Here is an 18212-nt window from a genome sequence, read left to right on the forward strand (position 1 = left end):
CCAATTACCTACTAACTGAAAAGTGACATCAATACACTAAAATTCAGTCTGCAGAAAAGGTAGGTAGTCTACTTCAGTCTAAAACAAACAACATGAATTTGAGCACAGATGCAAAAATCTAATCTGAAACCCTAAATAATTCATACATCTTCCCTCATACAGAAAAGTTCCAGACATAATGAACTTCTACAAGTCCTGCCTGATTCAAACATTTCAAATGATTCCTGAATGTGTACTTTAATTCAAATTTAGTCCACAATTCAAAATCTATACTATCTGTCCCAACTGCCCTTCTCCCATTAAAAAAAAACAAAAACAAAACCAACTTATCCTCCAGAACTAAGCACAATTGTTTTCTCATTTTGATGACTTGTTTCTTCTCAAAACACCCTTTTAAACACATACAAACACGAAATGCTCCCTGTGCAAAAGTAATAAACTGAAAATCATGTCTTTTTCTAATAGCACATGTACTTTTTTTTTTGCACCATGTACTTTTTATAAAAGAACTCTCTCCTACAACTATCTACAAAGTCCTCCTCCTATCTCATCTCTCACACTGAAACACTGACACATATGAGTAGGATTTATTTCCAGCTAATCTCTGCAGCTCTAAAGTACTTCATTCAGGACTTGACATATTATGAGCTCCAACCTTTCTTGAGCTAGTTACAACCCCAAGACACCCAGCCAAAAACCACCCTCATTATTTGTCCAAGACCCCTTGAAATAATTTATGAAAATATACCTGGATTTTCTTCCCTATTTCTACATGGTCAATGATTCCACATTACACCAATCATCTTGGCTGAAGTCTAAACCTCACGTGCTGTTACCAACATTATAACAGGCTGCCTCAGCAATTCTGATACCTTCGTATCTAAAGTATATCTTTTATCTGTGAAAGATCATGTCATTAGCCCTAAATTAACACAGTTCTCTGGGAATAAATTAACATATCTGCAGTTTCAAAGGATGCAGAGAATAAAGATGATGGCTGAAAAAGGGAAATATTACTAAATTAGAGAGAAAATTAGAGCAAAAAACCTAAATGAAAAGTGTGTATCGTAACATCTGGGATTCCCTCATAGCTCAGTTGGTAAAAAATCTGCCTGTAATGCAGGAGACTGGGGTTCAATCCCTGGGTTGGGAAGATCCCCTGGAGAAGGAAATGGCAACTCACTCCAGTAGTCCTGCTAGAGAATCCCACAGACAGAGGAGCCTGGCAGGCTACAGTCAATGGGGTCGCAAGGGTCGGACATGACTTAGCGACAAAACTACCATGTTATGATAACATTTTGTCTCCTGAGTTAAGCGCTGTTTACACAGGTGTGCTGGCTCTGAAAAAATCAGAGGGTACAGTTATGAACTGTGCAATTCTCTGTATGTGTATTTCAATAAAATTTAAATGAAAGGGCTCATTTTTGCACCTCCACATCTATAGCATTCCTTTCCTTCAGCATGCTAAGTTTAGTTTTAAACTCTGCACTTTCCAAACCACACAAAGACTACTGTGCCACTAGGCAGATACACACGGATTAAAGATGGGAGAGTTAGACAAAGAATGAACTAATAAATCTAAACCACAGTAAATCAAGAAGAAACATCACAGTGTGCTTTTTGTACCTGAAAAAATCTTAAGCACAGAACTAGTCATTATCTTTATTGAACAAGCAATACCCAGAGCTGTCAAATATAAGACTGGGTTACAGAGTGAAGTAAAAGATTCTGTTTCTAACGTGTTTTTATTGTCACTGAAGTTTTATCACCAAAAAGGCAGAAGGAATGTTTGTAATAGGTTTCTTCTGGTACTGTAATTGCATTAATACGTATAGGTCACTTCTGTATTTGGAACTAGCAAATCTTTGAACTTATATTTGAAAAGAGAGATGAATACAAGATATATCAAGTTGAACACAATTATATTGGTTGTATATTTTCTATTCTGGATACAAAGATAAAACAGATCCTCTACATTTAAAGTAATACTTAAAAGAATATTCAACTTCAGATTAACAATAGATTATATTAGGTTCTGACGAGCTACAATTCTCCATTCCACAGAATACATATATATATATATATATATATATATACACACACACACACATATAAATCTTATTTTTGTATAGTCCATCTGTGACTCTCAAAGCAAGCTCTGTAGTTCATGAAGAAGTGTGTCCCTCTTTAATTTCCACAAAATACCAAAGTAAATATTCTCCATTCATAAGTTTTGCCATATTCAGGGAGAACCTGAAACCTTTATCCTAAAGAGCCAAACATACTTCAGAGTTCAATTTCTTCTACCAACATCCCCCCCAAACTTATAAATTTAAAATGAAAATGACAGCATACCACATGGATGGGCAAAGGCAAAAAAAGGCAAGAAATGACCTTGTGAAAGACTCCTAAACAAACCCACTGAAACACAACACAACAACAGATTATCACAATGGTCTAATGTTGGGGTACATAAAGGACACCGTTTAATAACCAATCTTTCAAAACTAAAACTGCCCAAGAACCAAAAAACACAAACACACATCCGACAGGGAATTAAAGAAAGATTGCGTGCATGCATGCTTAGTCGCTTCAGTCATGTCTGACTCTGCAACTCTATGGCCCATGGCCTGCCAGGCTCCCCCGTCCCTGGGATTCTCCAGGCAAGAACACTGGAGTGGGTTGCCATTTCCTTCTCCAAAAGAAAGATTATACACCTTCAATAACAAAACTTCAACTAACTGCAGAATTCAAAAAGAATCCTTTACAGTACAATTCTCCAGCTAACAGAGATAATAAAATACTACTTTAAGCAGAATCTTTATAAAACTTTAACCGTTTGAGGTGGAAATTATCCCCAAATATATCACAGCACCTCCTTTGGTTATTGCAACCAATGTTTTACTGTGTTCACAGCTTCCTACACCCCTGCACCAACATGAAGATTCCCGGGCCCCACCTACAAATCCTGATTCCATAGGTCTGGAGTGGGGAGCAGGATTCTAAACACTTCCACTCACTCACGCTTGAAAACTGTCAGAAGGGAATAAACACAGAAAGATAACAGGATGCTCCTGTGATGCAGGCCCCTCACTGTGAACCTGGCCTGCGGGACTGTGATGCAGCAGGGTGAGCTCAGAGCTCAGTGAGGGCTTCAGGGCACCTGCCCCCACCCTACACACGGGCTCTGACGCTGACCTCCTGCAGCCCGCCTCCTTCTCTTCTACCTCCTTCCTCATCACTAGCTGCCCCTTCTCCCCAACCTGGGGGCCATCTTTCAGAAGTTACTCTGGTCTCAATTCAAACACAGTCTTAGGAGAGCAGAACCCTGCGCACACCAGCGGGGTCCATGTGCAAAGGAGAGGGCAAGGTGTGATCCAGGCTCCAACAGGCTCGCAGGCCACAGTCTCTGCGATGGCTGCGGGGGCGGCAGAGACCTCTCTGTGGGCAAACGCTCTACTCCTGTGCCCTGCTCCACGGTGTCCGGTCTGACACCCACTCCTGGGCCCTGCTCCACAGTCTCCAGTCGGTAGGAGACGTCCACACGTTTGCTGGATGATCAGTGAACAGGCGAGGGGTAATCACATCGCGGCTCGTCACGCACAAACCCTGACTCGGAAAAACCCAAATACCGCTGCTACTTACACTCACAAACTGGATGTCATCTTCGTTTTCCTCCACGGTTGACTCGGACGCCTCAGGCCCAGCTGGAGGGACACATTCTAGTATCTATAAAACAAGCCAAAACACGGTTATCCAGACAGCCACGGCTCGCAGGAGGCGAGTTTTCCAAAGGCAATGAAAAGGCAGAGCTCTCGAGGAGACCGCCCGGAGCCCCCGCCCCCGCGACCCGCCGGAGAACAGCGCCGGCGCTGGGGACCGCAGGCCCCCGCCGGCCCCTTCTCCCGAGGAAGGAAGCCTGCCCGCGGGGGCGACGGGCCTCGGAACCCGCGCCGCGCCCGGGCCCAGCCGCCGCCCCGGGGCCGGGCCGGACGGCCATTGTTGCCCCCGGCCCACGCCCCCTGGCCCCCAAGCTCCGGACCCCGGGTCATCGGCCCCCAGGCCAAGTCCGCACCCTCTGAGTCCGCGGCACGCCCGGCCCAGCCCGCCACTCACCTCAGACCCTGGGTCTCCCATCTCCGCGACCGCCCGCCTGCCGGCACTCGCGCTGCGGTCGCCGCGCCCGCCTCCCCCGCCCGGCCGGCCGTCAGCCCCACGCCGCCGTGACCCGCCCCCGCGTGACCGTTGAGTCGCCGACTATGCCGCCGAGCCGCCGACGCCGCGAGCGTAAAGGGATGCACGCCGCTTCCCGGGAAGAGCAGCCCGCTAGGCCCGCGGCACCCAGCCTCCCTCGCGCCGCCCTGGCTTCCCGCCCCCGGGCGCAAGGACCGCTGGGAACTGTAGTTCGGGCCAACTCCCTCGTCGCAAGGGCTGCTGGGAACTGTAGTTCTGCCCACACCGAAACCCCCCGAAGAGGCAGTGGAACAGCGCGGGGAAAGGACCCTAAAGCTTGGAGGGGAAAAGACCCCTCCTGCGCTTGAGGCTGACGTCACTGCCGCTCGCCGGGCGGAGGACTGGCTGCGTCCCGTTTCACAGGGAAGGGAGGGGACGAGGATGGAGGGGAGGGCCTAGGCGTGGGTTCTGTGTGGTTGTGGGGGCGAAGCTCACTGATAAGCCTTAACCCTCAAGGCTGAGTATTAATGCAGCCCTAATTTATCACTGCTTTTTTCTTCGACGGTTCGGAAATCTGGTTGTTTAGCTGAAGACTAAGATCAGAATAGAAATCTGAGGCAGCCTTACCCTGCTCACCTGTTCGCCATGTCAGCCGCCACTCAGAGCCTGTATTGACGCACCTGAGGAGGAAGTCTCGGGTTGACCTGAAGAAAACTGGCAAGGCTGGAGAACCCCGACCCCTTACGTCTGGGGGCCGAGGTCCGGCCAACTGTATTTTGGGCCCTAGACCAGTGATACTATATTGAATTATAAAGATGTTCTCAGGTAGTATGTTAGTGAAATGGAATACTTGACTGTTTTCCAGTGTTCACATTCAAAAAACCTGTAAAATAGTCCACTTATGTTCAGATATGTGTTCTCATTTTCTTCACTTACTGCCTTAGCAAAGAGACCCACTCGAATGCTTTGAAAAGAATTTAAGTCGGAAAATTCTTTTAAAACTTAGACGCCTTTGTTGCCATCTGCATGCATGCCCAACATCTGATTACCTATTACTGGCAGTAATTATCGCTTAAATCTGGACTTCCCGCATTTCCACCATGACTTTATGACTTCAGTTGCTTTTATACTTCATAAGTTTGAGAATTTGTAGAGGCAAATTGAAAATGAGAGACCTGCTTGTTGTGTTTCTCAAAAGTTGTATGCGAAGTAAGTATTCCTAAAATTTTTAAATGTCTACGCAAAATTTATATTTAGAATTCTTCTAACGTGCTTGGGAGAATCCAGTGGAAAATTTACTTTAACTGTTTGTAGGTAGGAGTTAATGGGTAAAATTTGGAAAACAAGAGCCCAAGTATGAGCATAACTCTTCAATCCTTTTCATTGCAAGGATTTATCCTGAGGACATAAATTTAATCTGTAGGAAAACTGTCATGCAAAATTTATTTATCACAAATTTGTAATAGAAATGAGAAAACATCTAAATGTCTAATGGCTGGGAATGGAATGATTAAACTTCGGCATGTACTTGGCTCAGAAGTTAAAGAACCTGCCTGCAATGCAGGATACCTGGGTTCCATCCCTGTGTTCTGAAGATCCCCAGGAGAAGGGAACAGCTACCCACTCTAGTATTCTTGTTTGGAGAATTCCATGGATAGAAGAGCCTAGCTGGCTAAGTCCTTGAGGTCACAAAGAGTCTGACAGGAGGAACCGAGCCACAGTTTCACTTTCACCAACATAAGAATGGGACAGGCTGGGAGCCTTTGTTGCAATGCTGCAGTGCTTGCAGCTGGACATGCTTCTCTTCCAGCAACAGAATACAGAGAAACTAAATGGGACTAAAAATAACTGCATGCAAGCACAGGTAGGGCAAATTCTGAACAAAAGAGACCAAGAAATTCAACTGTTACTTCTGAAGAGCCCAGAGCAAAAGCAGGGTACTGTATATGTCCCCTGCACACAGCACCACTTGGGTGGGCAAACCACCTAAGCCACCCCCCCAGCCTGACCTCTAGACTCACCCCTACACTTGAAACTGTACAAACCCCTGTGTCCTTGTCTTTTGAAGCAAAATGCTGACTGAAGAGTTAGTGATTGGGAAATGTGAAGATGTAGAAACAAAGAATAGCTGTTGGGCTGAGGAACTGGTAACAATTTAGACTATAATTCTGCCACATAGCAGAATTACTGAACTCCCAGTTCCCTGAAGGATATAAAGACCTGACACATATTCCTAAATTGTTTTTACAGGAAGCAGACCTCCCCCCACCCCACACCCCCACCCCTGGTAAAAATTGCTGACCACGAGAACATAGATCTTAAACTGGTTGAAACAAAATTGAAGATGCTTGAAACTTCACCTTGGTGCCTACCAATCCAAGAACTGTCCTTGAGCTGATCACTTCCTTCTCCTTAAATAATGAAACCCCTCACTACCTCTCCCTGGGTCGGGTGGGGGGAGAGTGGTTCAACACAGTCTTGAGGGCCTTAGCGCACTGTGGCCCCTTTTGCCTGGCAAAGCAATAAAAGCTACCCTTTTTTACTGCACCCAAAACTGTCTCTATGTTTCTCTTTGGCATCAGTGAACAGAGGCTGAGTTCTGGCAACAGAATTCTGGGGACTCGTCTAGGATTGACTGGTGGGCAGGTGGCCCTTTGGGGCTCCTAGGCTTGATTGGGCTGAGTTTTTCTCCAAGCCAGCCTCCTGGGCCGGGGACAGAGGGTGGTTGGGAGACTCCTCTGGAGGAAAATGGCCAGGCATTCCCCCACCACAGGGCCATGTCCCAATCACATCCAGACTGCTGTTTTGGTAGCTGGTGTATGGGGCAGGGATGGAAGATATGAGAGAGGCTTCCCCAGCAGCTGCCAAAGCCACCTTTGCCTTGAGGACATCCCCCTCTCCTGCCCACAACAATCCTGACTTCCTGCTGAGAAAATATTCTGAGGAAGGAGAAAAGTAGCATTTTGGATGTCATGACACCTCTGCCAGCACTTTGGTAAGTCCTGTGGCATACACTCTGAGGTCACTTGATCTTGTCTGTTTGGTGAACCTTATGTTCCCTTTGGATGATTTTCTTCATCCTGTTTGTAAGGTGCCACTTGTACCAAGGCCACAGGCTTAGGGGTACTTGGAAGCCAGTTTGAGCCTTGGGCTATTTGAGTGTTTCACTTTTTTTTTTTTTTTTTTGCTTTGTGGCTTCTGTTTGGCTGGCAAGGATTTGGTTTCCTTTGGTTTTGCCAGTGAGTGTATATTAATAATTTGACTCAACATGGGAAGTGCTTCTTGAATTTCATCTGACCCTAGGAAATTTTTGCAGACTGGTCAACCAATAATTATAAACTTATAAATAAGGGAAAAAAATAATTCAACATCATGTGGTCACAATATTCTTGAGGCTCCAGATGAAATTTTTGAAATTCCAAATCTTGTTCTTTTTGCATGTGCAGTTAGAGAAAACTAGGTTGATAAAATACTTTTTTTCAGAACATTGACTCTCAGAGAATAAAAATATTCTCAGAAGAAAACCTGAAGTTAACTCTTATCATGTCCTTGAAGTATAAACACAGCCCAATTTTCCTGGGACTTCAACCTTGGGATACTTAGTAGAACTTTCAAGCCAAGGGGAAAAAAAGTAAGGGGGAGAAAAAGATTTTAAATCAAACATGTAAACTTGACTATTCTGTTATTCATAAACTAATACATTTAATTGCAATGCCTGATATACAAAACATAAAAAAATGAAATGAGATCTCTATTTGTATATATGTATCTCTTATGTTTCTTTGTCTTTGGATAATATTGCTGGGGTTAATGTGTAAATGAGCTCTACTTAATGGGCTTAAAGGAAAGTAAGTGCTTACAAATGAAACAAATCTAAATTTACCTACTTGTGTCTTCTTGAAAGAGAGAAACTAAGGATGTTTGCATTTATTAAACATGTCTTGTGCCACTTTGAGAAAAGAAATTATGCTTTTGGAAAATACATGTTTTAGAGGTTTTACAGAATATGTTCTTAAGTTTGCTAATCAGAGAATGCCAATATGACAAACAGTTCACAATTGCTTGCTTCTTGTTTCTCACTAGAGAGTAAGGGTTTTTTTTAAGTGTTAAAAATGACAACACATAATTAAAGCTACCAAAATGATAAGGGAAACATTTCAATATGTAAAGGAAACAGGAAGTGAAGTGAAAGTCGCTCAGTCACGTTCAACTCTTTGAGACTCCATGGACTACACAGTCCATGGAATTCTCCAGGCCAGAATACTGGAGTGGGTAGCCTTTCCCTTCTCCAGGGGATCGTCCTGACCCAGGAATTGAACCCAGGTTTCCAGTGTTGCAGGTGGATCCTTTACCAATTGAGCCATCAGGGAAGCCCATGTAAGCAGGAGATGGCTGCAAAAGAAGGTATGAGGAACAGAATTACGTTTTAAGGGAAACGGAAATAAATCTGACTTACAGGTGGCTGTTTCTGAATGGACAAATAAAATAAGAGATACAGAGAGTGATAAAAAGTTTTGTGGAAAGTGGACCCCAAGAAAAGTATTTTGTATATGATACAAGTTTTCTTGAGATATTGAACGACCTTTGATAACAGACTGTAAGTTTCTTTACTTCTTAAGTGACCTCTTCTATATTTACCTTTGAAATCTTTCATTGTTACTTTGGCTGAATGAGTAACTACAGTTTTACAGTTACCTGTGATCCTGTCTCACTGAATGTTCTAAACTCTGATATTTTTTGATGAAACATCCTAAGACCAAATTCTAATAAAGTTCTTTTGACCTCTAGCTAACTTTGGGATGCTTCAGTGGCATCCCAATGTGCTCAGTCGCTCAGTCGTGTCTGACCCTTTGCGGCCCCATGAACTGTAGCCCACCAAGTTCCTCTATCCATGGAATTTTCCCAGCAAGAATATTACAGTGGGTTGCCACTTACTACTCCAGGAGATCTTTGACCCAAGGATTGATCTCGTGTCTCTTGCGTCTCCTGCGTTGGCAGAACTGGCAGGCAGATTCTTTACCACTAGCACTACCTGGGAAGTCCCGAGGCCTCCCAAAGATAGATATTAAACTAATTAGGTTCATTTCATATGTTAAAAGGCTTCCCTGATAGCTCAGTTGTTAAAGAATACACTTGCAATGCAGGAAACCCCGGTTCGATTCCTGAGTCAGGAAGATCCCCTGAAGAAGTGATAGGAAGGTACATGGGAAGTACTGTCAAATAAGTAATCAATCTTCTCAGGTTATACTGTATGGTAAATGTTGCCAATACAGATAATCTAGAAATTGTATAGAATTTATAAAGATCTGGTATGCCCTGGTAAAATGTTATAATTCTAGTTACTATCTTCAAGTGTTACATGTCACAGCAGTAACCAAGTTACTTTTGTCAATTGCATTATAGTCAGATTTTATGTATGTCTTCTTGAGCCTTTTTGTCATTATCAATAGCTATTGTTTCACTCTGAAGCCTTAGAAAAATAATACCTCTTCAAGATTTAGAGAAAGGACTTCCTAAGATTAAATTAAAATTAACTAGATAAACAAATTTTATTATTAACAGTAAGCTGGTACCAGATTGGAATTTGCTTTTCTCTGTTAAGAATACAAAATTTTCTTGGAATGCAACTTTTGATAACAGACTATGTAAATTTCTTTGCCTTTAGATAATCTATATTTTAAAAAAATATTTTGTTACTTTGATAAAGTAAATGAGTACTATTTCACAGTGATCTATGAATATTATGGCATATATAAATAAAGTTCATTCTGCTTCTATAAAAAATTAAACCTTGATGGTCAGACTTTTGCTATCCTGATGTTCTTATAATATTACAACAGTCTACTTCTAAATTAATGCATTTTAAATGAATAGACAATAGCTACAAATTACAAAATCAAGGCTCTGAGAAATCCAAGATGGTGGCTTAACTTTTCCTGGCTCCCTAATAGAGGAGAGTGAAAAGGTTGGCTTAAAGCTCAACATTCAGAAAATGAAGATCATGGCATCCGGTCCAATCACTTCATGATAAATAGATGGGGAAACAGTGGAAACAGTGGCTGACTTTATTTTTCTGGGCTCCAAAATCACTGCAGATGGTGACTGCAGCAATGAAATTAAAAGACTCCTTGGAAGGAAAGTTATGACCAACCTAGACAGCATATTAAAAAGCAGAGACATTACTTTGTCAGCAAAGTTCCATCTAGTCAAGGCTATGGTTTTTCCAGTGGTCATGTATAGATGTGAGAGTTGGACTATAAAGAAAGCTGAGCACAGAAGAATTGATGCTTTTGAACTGTGGTGTTGGAGAAGATTCTTGAAAGTCCCTTGGACTGCAAGGAGATCCAACCAGTCCATCCTAAAGGAGATCAGTCCTGGGTGTTCATTGGAAGGACTGATGGTGAAGCTGAAACCAATGCTTTGGCCACCTCATGCAAAGAGCTGACTCATTGGGAAAGACCCTGATGCTGGGAAAGATTGAGGGCAGGAGAAGGGGACGACAGAGGATGAGATGGTTGGATGGCATCACCGACTCAATGGACATGGGTTTGGGTGGACTCCGGGAGTTGGTGATGGACAGGGAGGCCTGGCGTGCTGTGGTTCATGGAGTTGCAAGTAGTTGGACACGACTGAGCAACTGAACTGAACTGAATAAACCTCAGTTTCTATTTGATGAATTAAAGACTTTCCTGGCTACACGGCTGATGCCTTCACAATGAAAAGGAAAAGGTTAGAAAATATGTTTCCCACCTGGAATATAGTTTCTACAATCCAGTGATCAACACAACCACTTCACTGGACAAATCATACAAACCTTAACAAAAACTTCACAAACCTCTTGAAATTATTACTGTCACTATCATCCTCAATCATGAGACAAGGTTGGCAACACTAATAGGAAAAAACTGGACTCAAATGGAACAAAGATTAATTATATGGGATTAAATGGACAGTGGAGAAGGAAATGGCAACCCACTCCAGTATTCTTGCCTGGAGAATCCCATGGACGGAGGAGCCTGGTAGGCTACAGTCCACGGGGTCGCAAAGAGTTGGACATGACTGAGTGACTTCACTTTCAAGTATGATTATAATTTTTATGACTTGTCTGACATACTCCTGGCTTCTAATTTTTGTTTTTCAGATATAGAAAAGCCCTTTTCTTACAAGCTACTTATGATTTACAACAATTTGGTAATGTAACAGCTTTGGGTAAAATTAAAATATTTTCCACTTCTATCTATCTGGTTCCTCCAGAAATTGGAGACTCTTGAGTTCTGAGCAAACTTATGAACCTAATGAAATGGATTATCTCTTGACATATGCAAGAGTTTAGATATTCTGGATATCTAAAAAAGATATCACAGGCAAAATCTGAAGGCAAGCCATGGGCATGGCTTTATTGGCTTTGAGAGGCCTTTTAAAAGTTTACTCTGAAATTCTGAATGAAAAGCTCCAGGGCAACAGCCAACTTAAAAAAGCCTATGTGAGCAATTATATGAATCATCAGGTCATGTTTACTGAAACCAGACTTATTTTTAACAAATCAGCATTAATTTGGCTGGATTTAACAGAAAGGAGAAGGAAATGGCAACCCACTTCAGTATTCTTGTCTGGAAGATTCCATGAACAGAGAAGCCTGGCAGGCTACAGTCCACGGGTCACAAAGAGTCGGACGCGACTGAGCGACTTCACTTCAATAGAAAGGAGAATGATCTAGAGAGGGAAATTATGTCTCAATAGTATACCTTCATGGATATTAAAGTTTTCTACTTACTGAGGCTTAGCATTTATTATCTATGCCCAACACAGTTCCTTGGTGCTCTGTTAAATTATCATAAAGCTTACTTGAATTAGCAGCATAATATTCTAAGCTTTTCTAAATGTCATCATAATAATCTATATTTGGATAAAGATCAGATGCCCTGTGACCTACAACTAAGAAATTATACACACTGATAAAGACAACATTTAAAGGACTGTCTCTAAACTAGATAAAAGAACCCATATCAGGTACTCTTAACTACCACATGTGCAACAAAACTGAAGAGAACTGACTCTTGAATTCACATTTCCCATTCAAGGTCTTCTGCACTGGACTGTCTAGACAACAATGGAATACAACTGTCAAATATGGAGAGAGTCAATTCCTAGGCAGGTTGATAAGAAGTCTGGGGGTCCCCAAGGAGAGAGGGGTCTGGGGTTCTCGAGGAGAAGATAGGGGTTTGGAATTCTCAAGGAGGAGGAAAGGACAAATTTTTTTTTCTCTCTACATTCCTTAGTCTTAATCACATGAAATGGTTTTTTTTCTTTAAGCCTGACACTGATGACTACACAACAAACAACTCAGTTTAAACTCTGTACTAGGGATTATATAGCAACGTATCCTGCTTAAGAACAGTTTCTCCTTCCTGAAAACCTTCTGACTAATCCTGATGTCTTAGAATGTATATTATCCAAGCGGGTCTGGTTAAGTTCAGTTCACTTCAGTCAATCAGTCATGTCCGACTCCTTGTGACCCCATGGACTGCAGCACGCCAGGCCTCCCAGTCCATCACCAACTCCCAGAGTTTACTCAAACCCATGTCCATTGAATTGGTACTGCCATCCAACCATCTCATCCTGTTGTCCCCTTTTCCTCCTGCCTTCAATCTTTCCCAGCATCAGGGTCCTTTCAAATGAGTCAGTTCTTCGCATCAGGTGGCCAAAGTATTGGAGTTTCAATTTCAGCATCAGTCCTTCCAATGAATATTCAGGACTGATTTCCTTTAGGATGGACTGGTTGGATCTCCTTGAAGCCCAAGGGACTCCCAAGAGTCTTCTCCAACACCACAGTTCAAAAGCATCAATTCCTCTGAGCTCAGCTTTCTTTATAGTCCAACTCTCACATCCATACATGACTACTGGAAAAACCATAGCTTTGACTAGACAGACCTTTGTTGGCAAAGTAATGTCTCTGCTTTTTAATATGCTGTCTAGGTTGATCATAACTTTTCTTCGAAGGAGCAAGCATCTTTTAATTTCATGGCTGCAGTCACCATATGCAGTGATTTTGGAGCCCAAAAACATAAAGTCTGTCACTGTTTCCATTGTTTCCCCATCTTTGTGCCATAAAGTAAAGGGACCAGATGTCATGATCTTAGTTTTCTGAATGTTGCGTTTTAAGCCAACTTTTTCACTCTCCTCTTTCACTTTCATCAAGAGGCTCTTTAGTTCTTCACTTTCTGCCACAAGGGTGGTGTCATCTGCATATCTGAGGTTATTGATATTTCTCCTGGCGATCTTGATTCCAGCTTGTGCTTCATCCAGCCCAGCATTTCAAATAATGTACTCTGCATATAAGTTAAATAAGCAGGGTGACAATATACAGCCTTGATGTGTTCCGTTCCCTCTTTGGAACCAGTCTGTTGTTCCATGTCCAGTTCTAACTGTTGCTTCTTGACCTGCATACAGATTTCTCGAGGAGGTCAGGTGGTCTGGTATTCCCATCTCTTGAAGAATTTTCCACAGTTTGTTGTGATCCACACAGTCAAAGCCTTTGGCATAGTCAATAAAGCAGAAATAGATGTCTTTCTGAAACTCTTGCTTTTTCAATGATCCAGCAGATGTTGGCAACTTGATCTCTGGTTCTTCTGCCTTTTCTAAATCCAGCTTGAACACCTGGAAGTTCACGGTTCACATACTTGAATACCTGGTTCTCACAAGCCTGGCTTGGAGAATTCTCAGCATTACTTTGTTAGCTTGTGAGATGAGTGCAGTTGTGCAGTAGTTTGAACATTCTTTGGCATTGCCTTTCTTTGGGATTGGAATGAAAACTGACCTTTTCCAGTCCTGTGGCCACTGCTGAGTTTTCCAAATTTGCTGGCATATTGAGTGCAGCACTTTCACAGCATCATCTTTTAGGATTTGAAATAGCTCAATGGGAATTCCATCACCTCCACTAGATTTGTTCACAGTGATGCTTCCTAAGGCCCAGTTGACTTCTCATTCCAGGATGTCTGGCTCTAGGTGAGTGATCACAGCATCGCGATTATTTGCGTCATGAAGATCTTTTTTGCATGGTTCTTCTGTGTATTCTTGCCACCTCTTCTTAGTATCTTCTGCTTCTGTTAGGTCCATACCATTTCTGTCTTTATTGTGCCCCCCTTTGCATGAAATGTTCCCTTGGTATCTCTAATTTTCTTGAAGAGATCTCTAGTTTTTCCCATTCTATTACTTTACTCTATTTCTTTCCACTGGTAACTGAGGAAGGCTTTCTTATCTCTCCTTGCTATTCTTTAGAACTCTGCATTCAAATGCGTATGTATTTCCTTTTCTCCTTTCCCTTCTCTTCTTTTCTCAGTTATTTGTAAGGCCTCCTCAGACCATCATTTTGCCTTTTTGCATTTCTTTTTCTTGGGGATGGTCTTGATCACTGCCTCCTGTACAATGTCATGAACCTCTGTCCATAGTTCTTCAGGCACTTTATCAGATCTAATCCTTGAATCTATTTGTCACTTCCACTGTACAGTCATAAGGGGTTTGATCTAGGTCATATCTGAATAGTCTAGTGGTTTCCCCTACTTTCTTCAATTTAAGTTAATTTTGTAATAAGGAGTTCATAATCTGAGCCACAGTCAGTTGCCAGTCTTGTTTTAGCTGACTGTATAGAGCTTCTCCATCTTTGGCTACAAAGAATATAATCAATCTGATTTCGTGTAGAGTCTTCTCTTGTGTTGTTGGAAGAGGGTGTTTGCTATGCCCAGTGCATTCTCTTGGCAAAACTGTTAGCCTTTGCCCTGCTTCATTCTGTACACCAAGGCCAAATTTGCCTGTTACTCCAGGTACTTCTTGATTTCCTACTTTTGCATTCCAGTACCCTATAATGAAAAGGACGTCTTTTTGGGTGTTAGTTCTAGAAGGTCTTGTAGGTCTTCATAGAACCGTTCAACCTCAACTTCGTCAGCATTAGCTGGTTGGGGCCTAGACTTGGATTACCATGATATTGAATGGTTTGCCTTGGAAATGAACAGAGATCATTCTGTCATTTTTGAGATTGCACCCAAGTACTGCATTTTGGACTCTTTTGTTGACTATGTGGCTACTCCATTTCTTCTAAGGGATCTTGCCCACAGTAGTAGATATAATGGTCACTTGAGTTAAATTCACCCATTCAAGTCCATTTTAGTTTGCTGATTCCTAAAATGTCAATGTTCACTCACGCTATCTCCTGTTTGACCACTTCCAATTTGCCTTGGTTCATGGACCTAACGTTTCTGGTTCCTATGCAACATTGCTCTTTACAGTATCAGACTTTACTTCCATCACTCGTCACATCCACAACTGGGTATTGTTTTGCTTTGGCTCCGCCTCTTCATTCTTTCTGGAGTTATTTCTCCACTGATCTCCAGTAGCATATTGGGCACCTACCAACCTGGGGAATTCATCTTCATTGTGCTATCTTTCCCCCTTTCCATACTGTTCAGTGGGTTCTCAAGGCAAGAATACTGAAGTGGTTTGCCATTCCCTTCTCCAGTGAACCACGTTTTGTCAGAAACATGGGTCTGATAGTTTCTTTCTATTGTTAAGTTCTAATCCTGTTATCCTAAAGTGTAAATTGTGGGAGTGGGTCTGGTAAAATTTTCACAAACTTGAGGCATTCTTTTGATTTATTGTAACAACTAATGAAAAAGTATATCATTCCCTTGCTAATGACTAGCAGGGGGGGGGGCACTCTCCATCCCCCTTCTGAGGTCTGTGTCAGAAGCTTTCTCTGTCCCTTTTAAATACTTTAATAAAACTCTGCTACACAGAAGCTCTTGAGTAATCAAGCCTGGTCCCTGGTCCCAAAGTGAAATCTTCGGAGATCACAAATCCAACACTGTTCACCATAAGCTATCAATATCTGGACCAGGCCTCTAAGAAACTGAAAATGCAAATATTCACTCAGTAGTGTCTGACTCTTTGTGAACCCATGAACTGTAGCCCGCTAGGCCCCTCTGTCCATGGAATTCTTCATGCAGGAATGCTGGAGTGGGTGGCCATTCCCTTCTCCAGGGGACTTTCCTGACCCAGGGACTAAACCTGGGTCTCCCCCATTTCAGGATGATTCTTTATCACCTGCGCCACCAGGGAGGCATGCCTGTAAGAACGCTACAACTATTCAAGTACACTGTTTACCAAATGTTTGTCTTTCCATAAAAATGGAAAGTTATTTTGGACTCTGTGGGAGAAGGCGAGGGTGGGATGTTTCAAGAGAACAGCATCGAAACATGTATATTATCTAGGGTGAAACAGATCACCAGCCCAGGTTGGATGCGTGAGACAAGTGCTCGGGCCTGGTGCACTGGGAAGACTCAGAGGGATCGGGTAGAGAGGGAGGTGGGAGGGGGGAGGGGGATGGGGAATACATGTAAATCCATGGCTAATTCAGGTCAATGTATGACAAAAACCACTACAATATTCTAAAGTAATTAGCCTCCAACTAATAAAAATAAATGAAAAAAAAGGAAAGTTATTATTTATCTTCCAACCATACTTTTAACTTCAATGTTCAGGATGAGAAGAAAATTCTCTAGTGACGTTGTCACAGGAAATAACTATTCATGACATGTATCACTGCTTGTTTTAAGTGTATTGTTTATAGCACATGTACAGTGCTTGTGTGACCAAGTCTGTGAAGAGCTATTACACCTTCTAGAACTAACAAAAACTATGTCCTTTTCATCATAGGGTATTGGAATGAAAAAGTAGGAAGTCAAGAGATTGCTGGAGTAACAGGCAAATTTGGCCTTGGGAGTACAGAATGAAGCAGGGTAAAGGCTAACAGAGTTTTGTCAAGAGAAAACACTGGTCATAGCAAACACCCTTTTCCAACAACACAAGAGATGACTTTACATATGAACATCACCAGATAGTGAATACTGAAATCAGATTGATTATGTTCTTTGCAGCCAAAGATGGAGAAGCTCTATACAGTCAGTAAAAACAAGACTGGGAGCTGACTGTGGCTCAGATCATGAACTCCTTGCTGCAGAATTCAGGCTTCAGATGCATTAAGTAAGGAAAATCACTAGGCCATGCAGCTATGACCTACTCAAATACCTTATACAGTTGTGCTGTGTTAGTTGCTCAGTCATGTCCAACTCTTTGCATCCCCATGGACCGTAGTTCACCAGGCTCCCCTGTCCATGGAATTCTCCAGGCAAGAATATTGGAGTGGGTTGCCATTCCCTTCTCCAGGGGCTCTTCTTGACCCAGGATCGAACCCAGGTCTCCTGCATTGCAGGCAAATTCTTTACCATCTGAGCCACCATACAGTAGAAGTGATGAGTAGACTCAAAGGATCAGATCTGGTAGACAAAGTGCCTGAAGAAGGATGCACAGAGGTTCATAACATTGTACAGGAGGCAGTGACCAAAACCATCTCACAGAAAAAGAAATGCAAGAGGGCAAAGTGGTTGTCTCGGGAGGCTTTACAAATAGCCAAGGAAAGAAGAAAAGTGAAAGGCAAGGGAGAAAGAGAAAGATATACCCAACTGAATGCAGAGTTCCAGAGAATAGCAAGGAGAGATAAGAAGGCCTTCTTAAATGCACAATGCAAAAAAAAAAAAAAAAAAAAAATTGAGGAAAACAATAGTATAGGTAGGACTAGAGATTTCTTCAAGAAAATTAGAGCTATCAAGGGAACATTTCATGCAAGGATGGGCATGATAAAGGACAGAACTGGCAAGGACCTAACAGAAGTAGAAAAGAATAAGAAGAGGTGGCAAGAATACACAGAAGAACTGTACAATAAAGGTCTTAACAACCCAGACAACCACAAGGTGTGGTCACTCACCTAGAGCCAGACATCCTGGAGTGTGAAGTCAAGTGGGCCTTAGGAAGCATCACTATGAACAAAGCTAGTGCAGGTGATGGAACTCCAGCTGAGTTATTACAAATTCCAAAAGATGATCAATATGTCAGCAAATTTATAGAGTCCAACAGTGGCCACAGGACTGGAAAAGGTCAGTTTTCATTCTAATCCCAAAGAAGGGTAATACCAAAGAATATTCAAACAA

General features: G+C 42.3%; 1 protein-coding gene across 13 annotated transcripts in view; it reads right to left on the bottom strand.

Annotated features, from left to right (window-relative positions):
* ZNF451 (zinc finger protein 451) overlaps positions 1–18212 on the bottom strand; it is a 128100-nt gene that overhangs the window by 93341 nt on the left and 16547 nt on the right. For 11 of the 13 annotated variants that reach the window (XM_043450397.1, XM_043450400.1, XM_043450396.1 and 8 more), the window contains one exon: positions 3646–3729. In XM_043450397.1, the coding sequence (XP_043306332.1) occupies positions 3646–3729 (84 nt within the window). Of the gene's footprint in view, positions 1–3645; positions 3730–4116; positions 4572–18212 lie in introns of those variants that run through there. The other 2 variants (XM_043450401.1, XM_043450409.1) reach the window with 2 other exon arrangements.

This window comes from Cervus canadensis, chromosome 28 (assembly GCF_019320065.1).
Source record: "Cervus canadensis isolate Bull #8, Minnesota chromosome 28, ASM1932006v1, whole genome shotgun sequence".
Taxonomy (NCBI): Eukaryota; Metazoa; Chordata; class Mammalia; order Artiodactyla; family Cervidae; genus Cervus; species Cervus canadensis.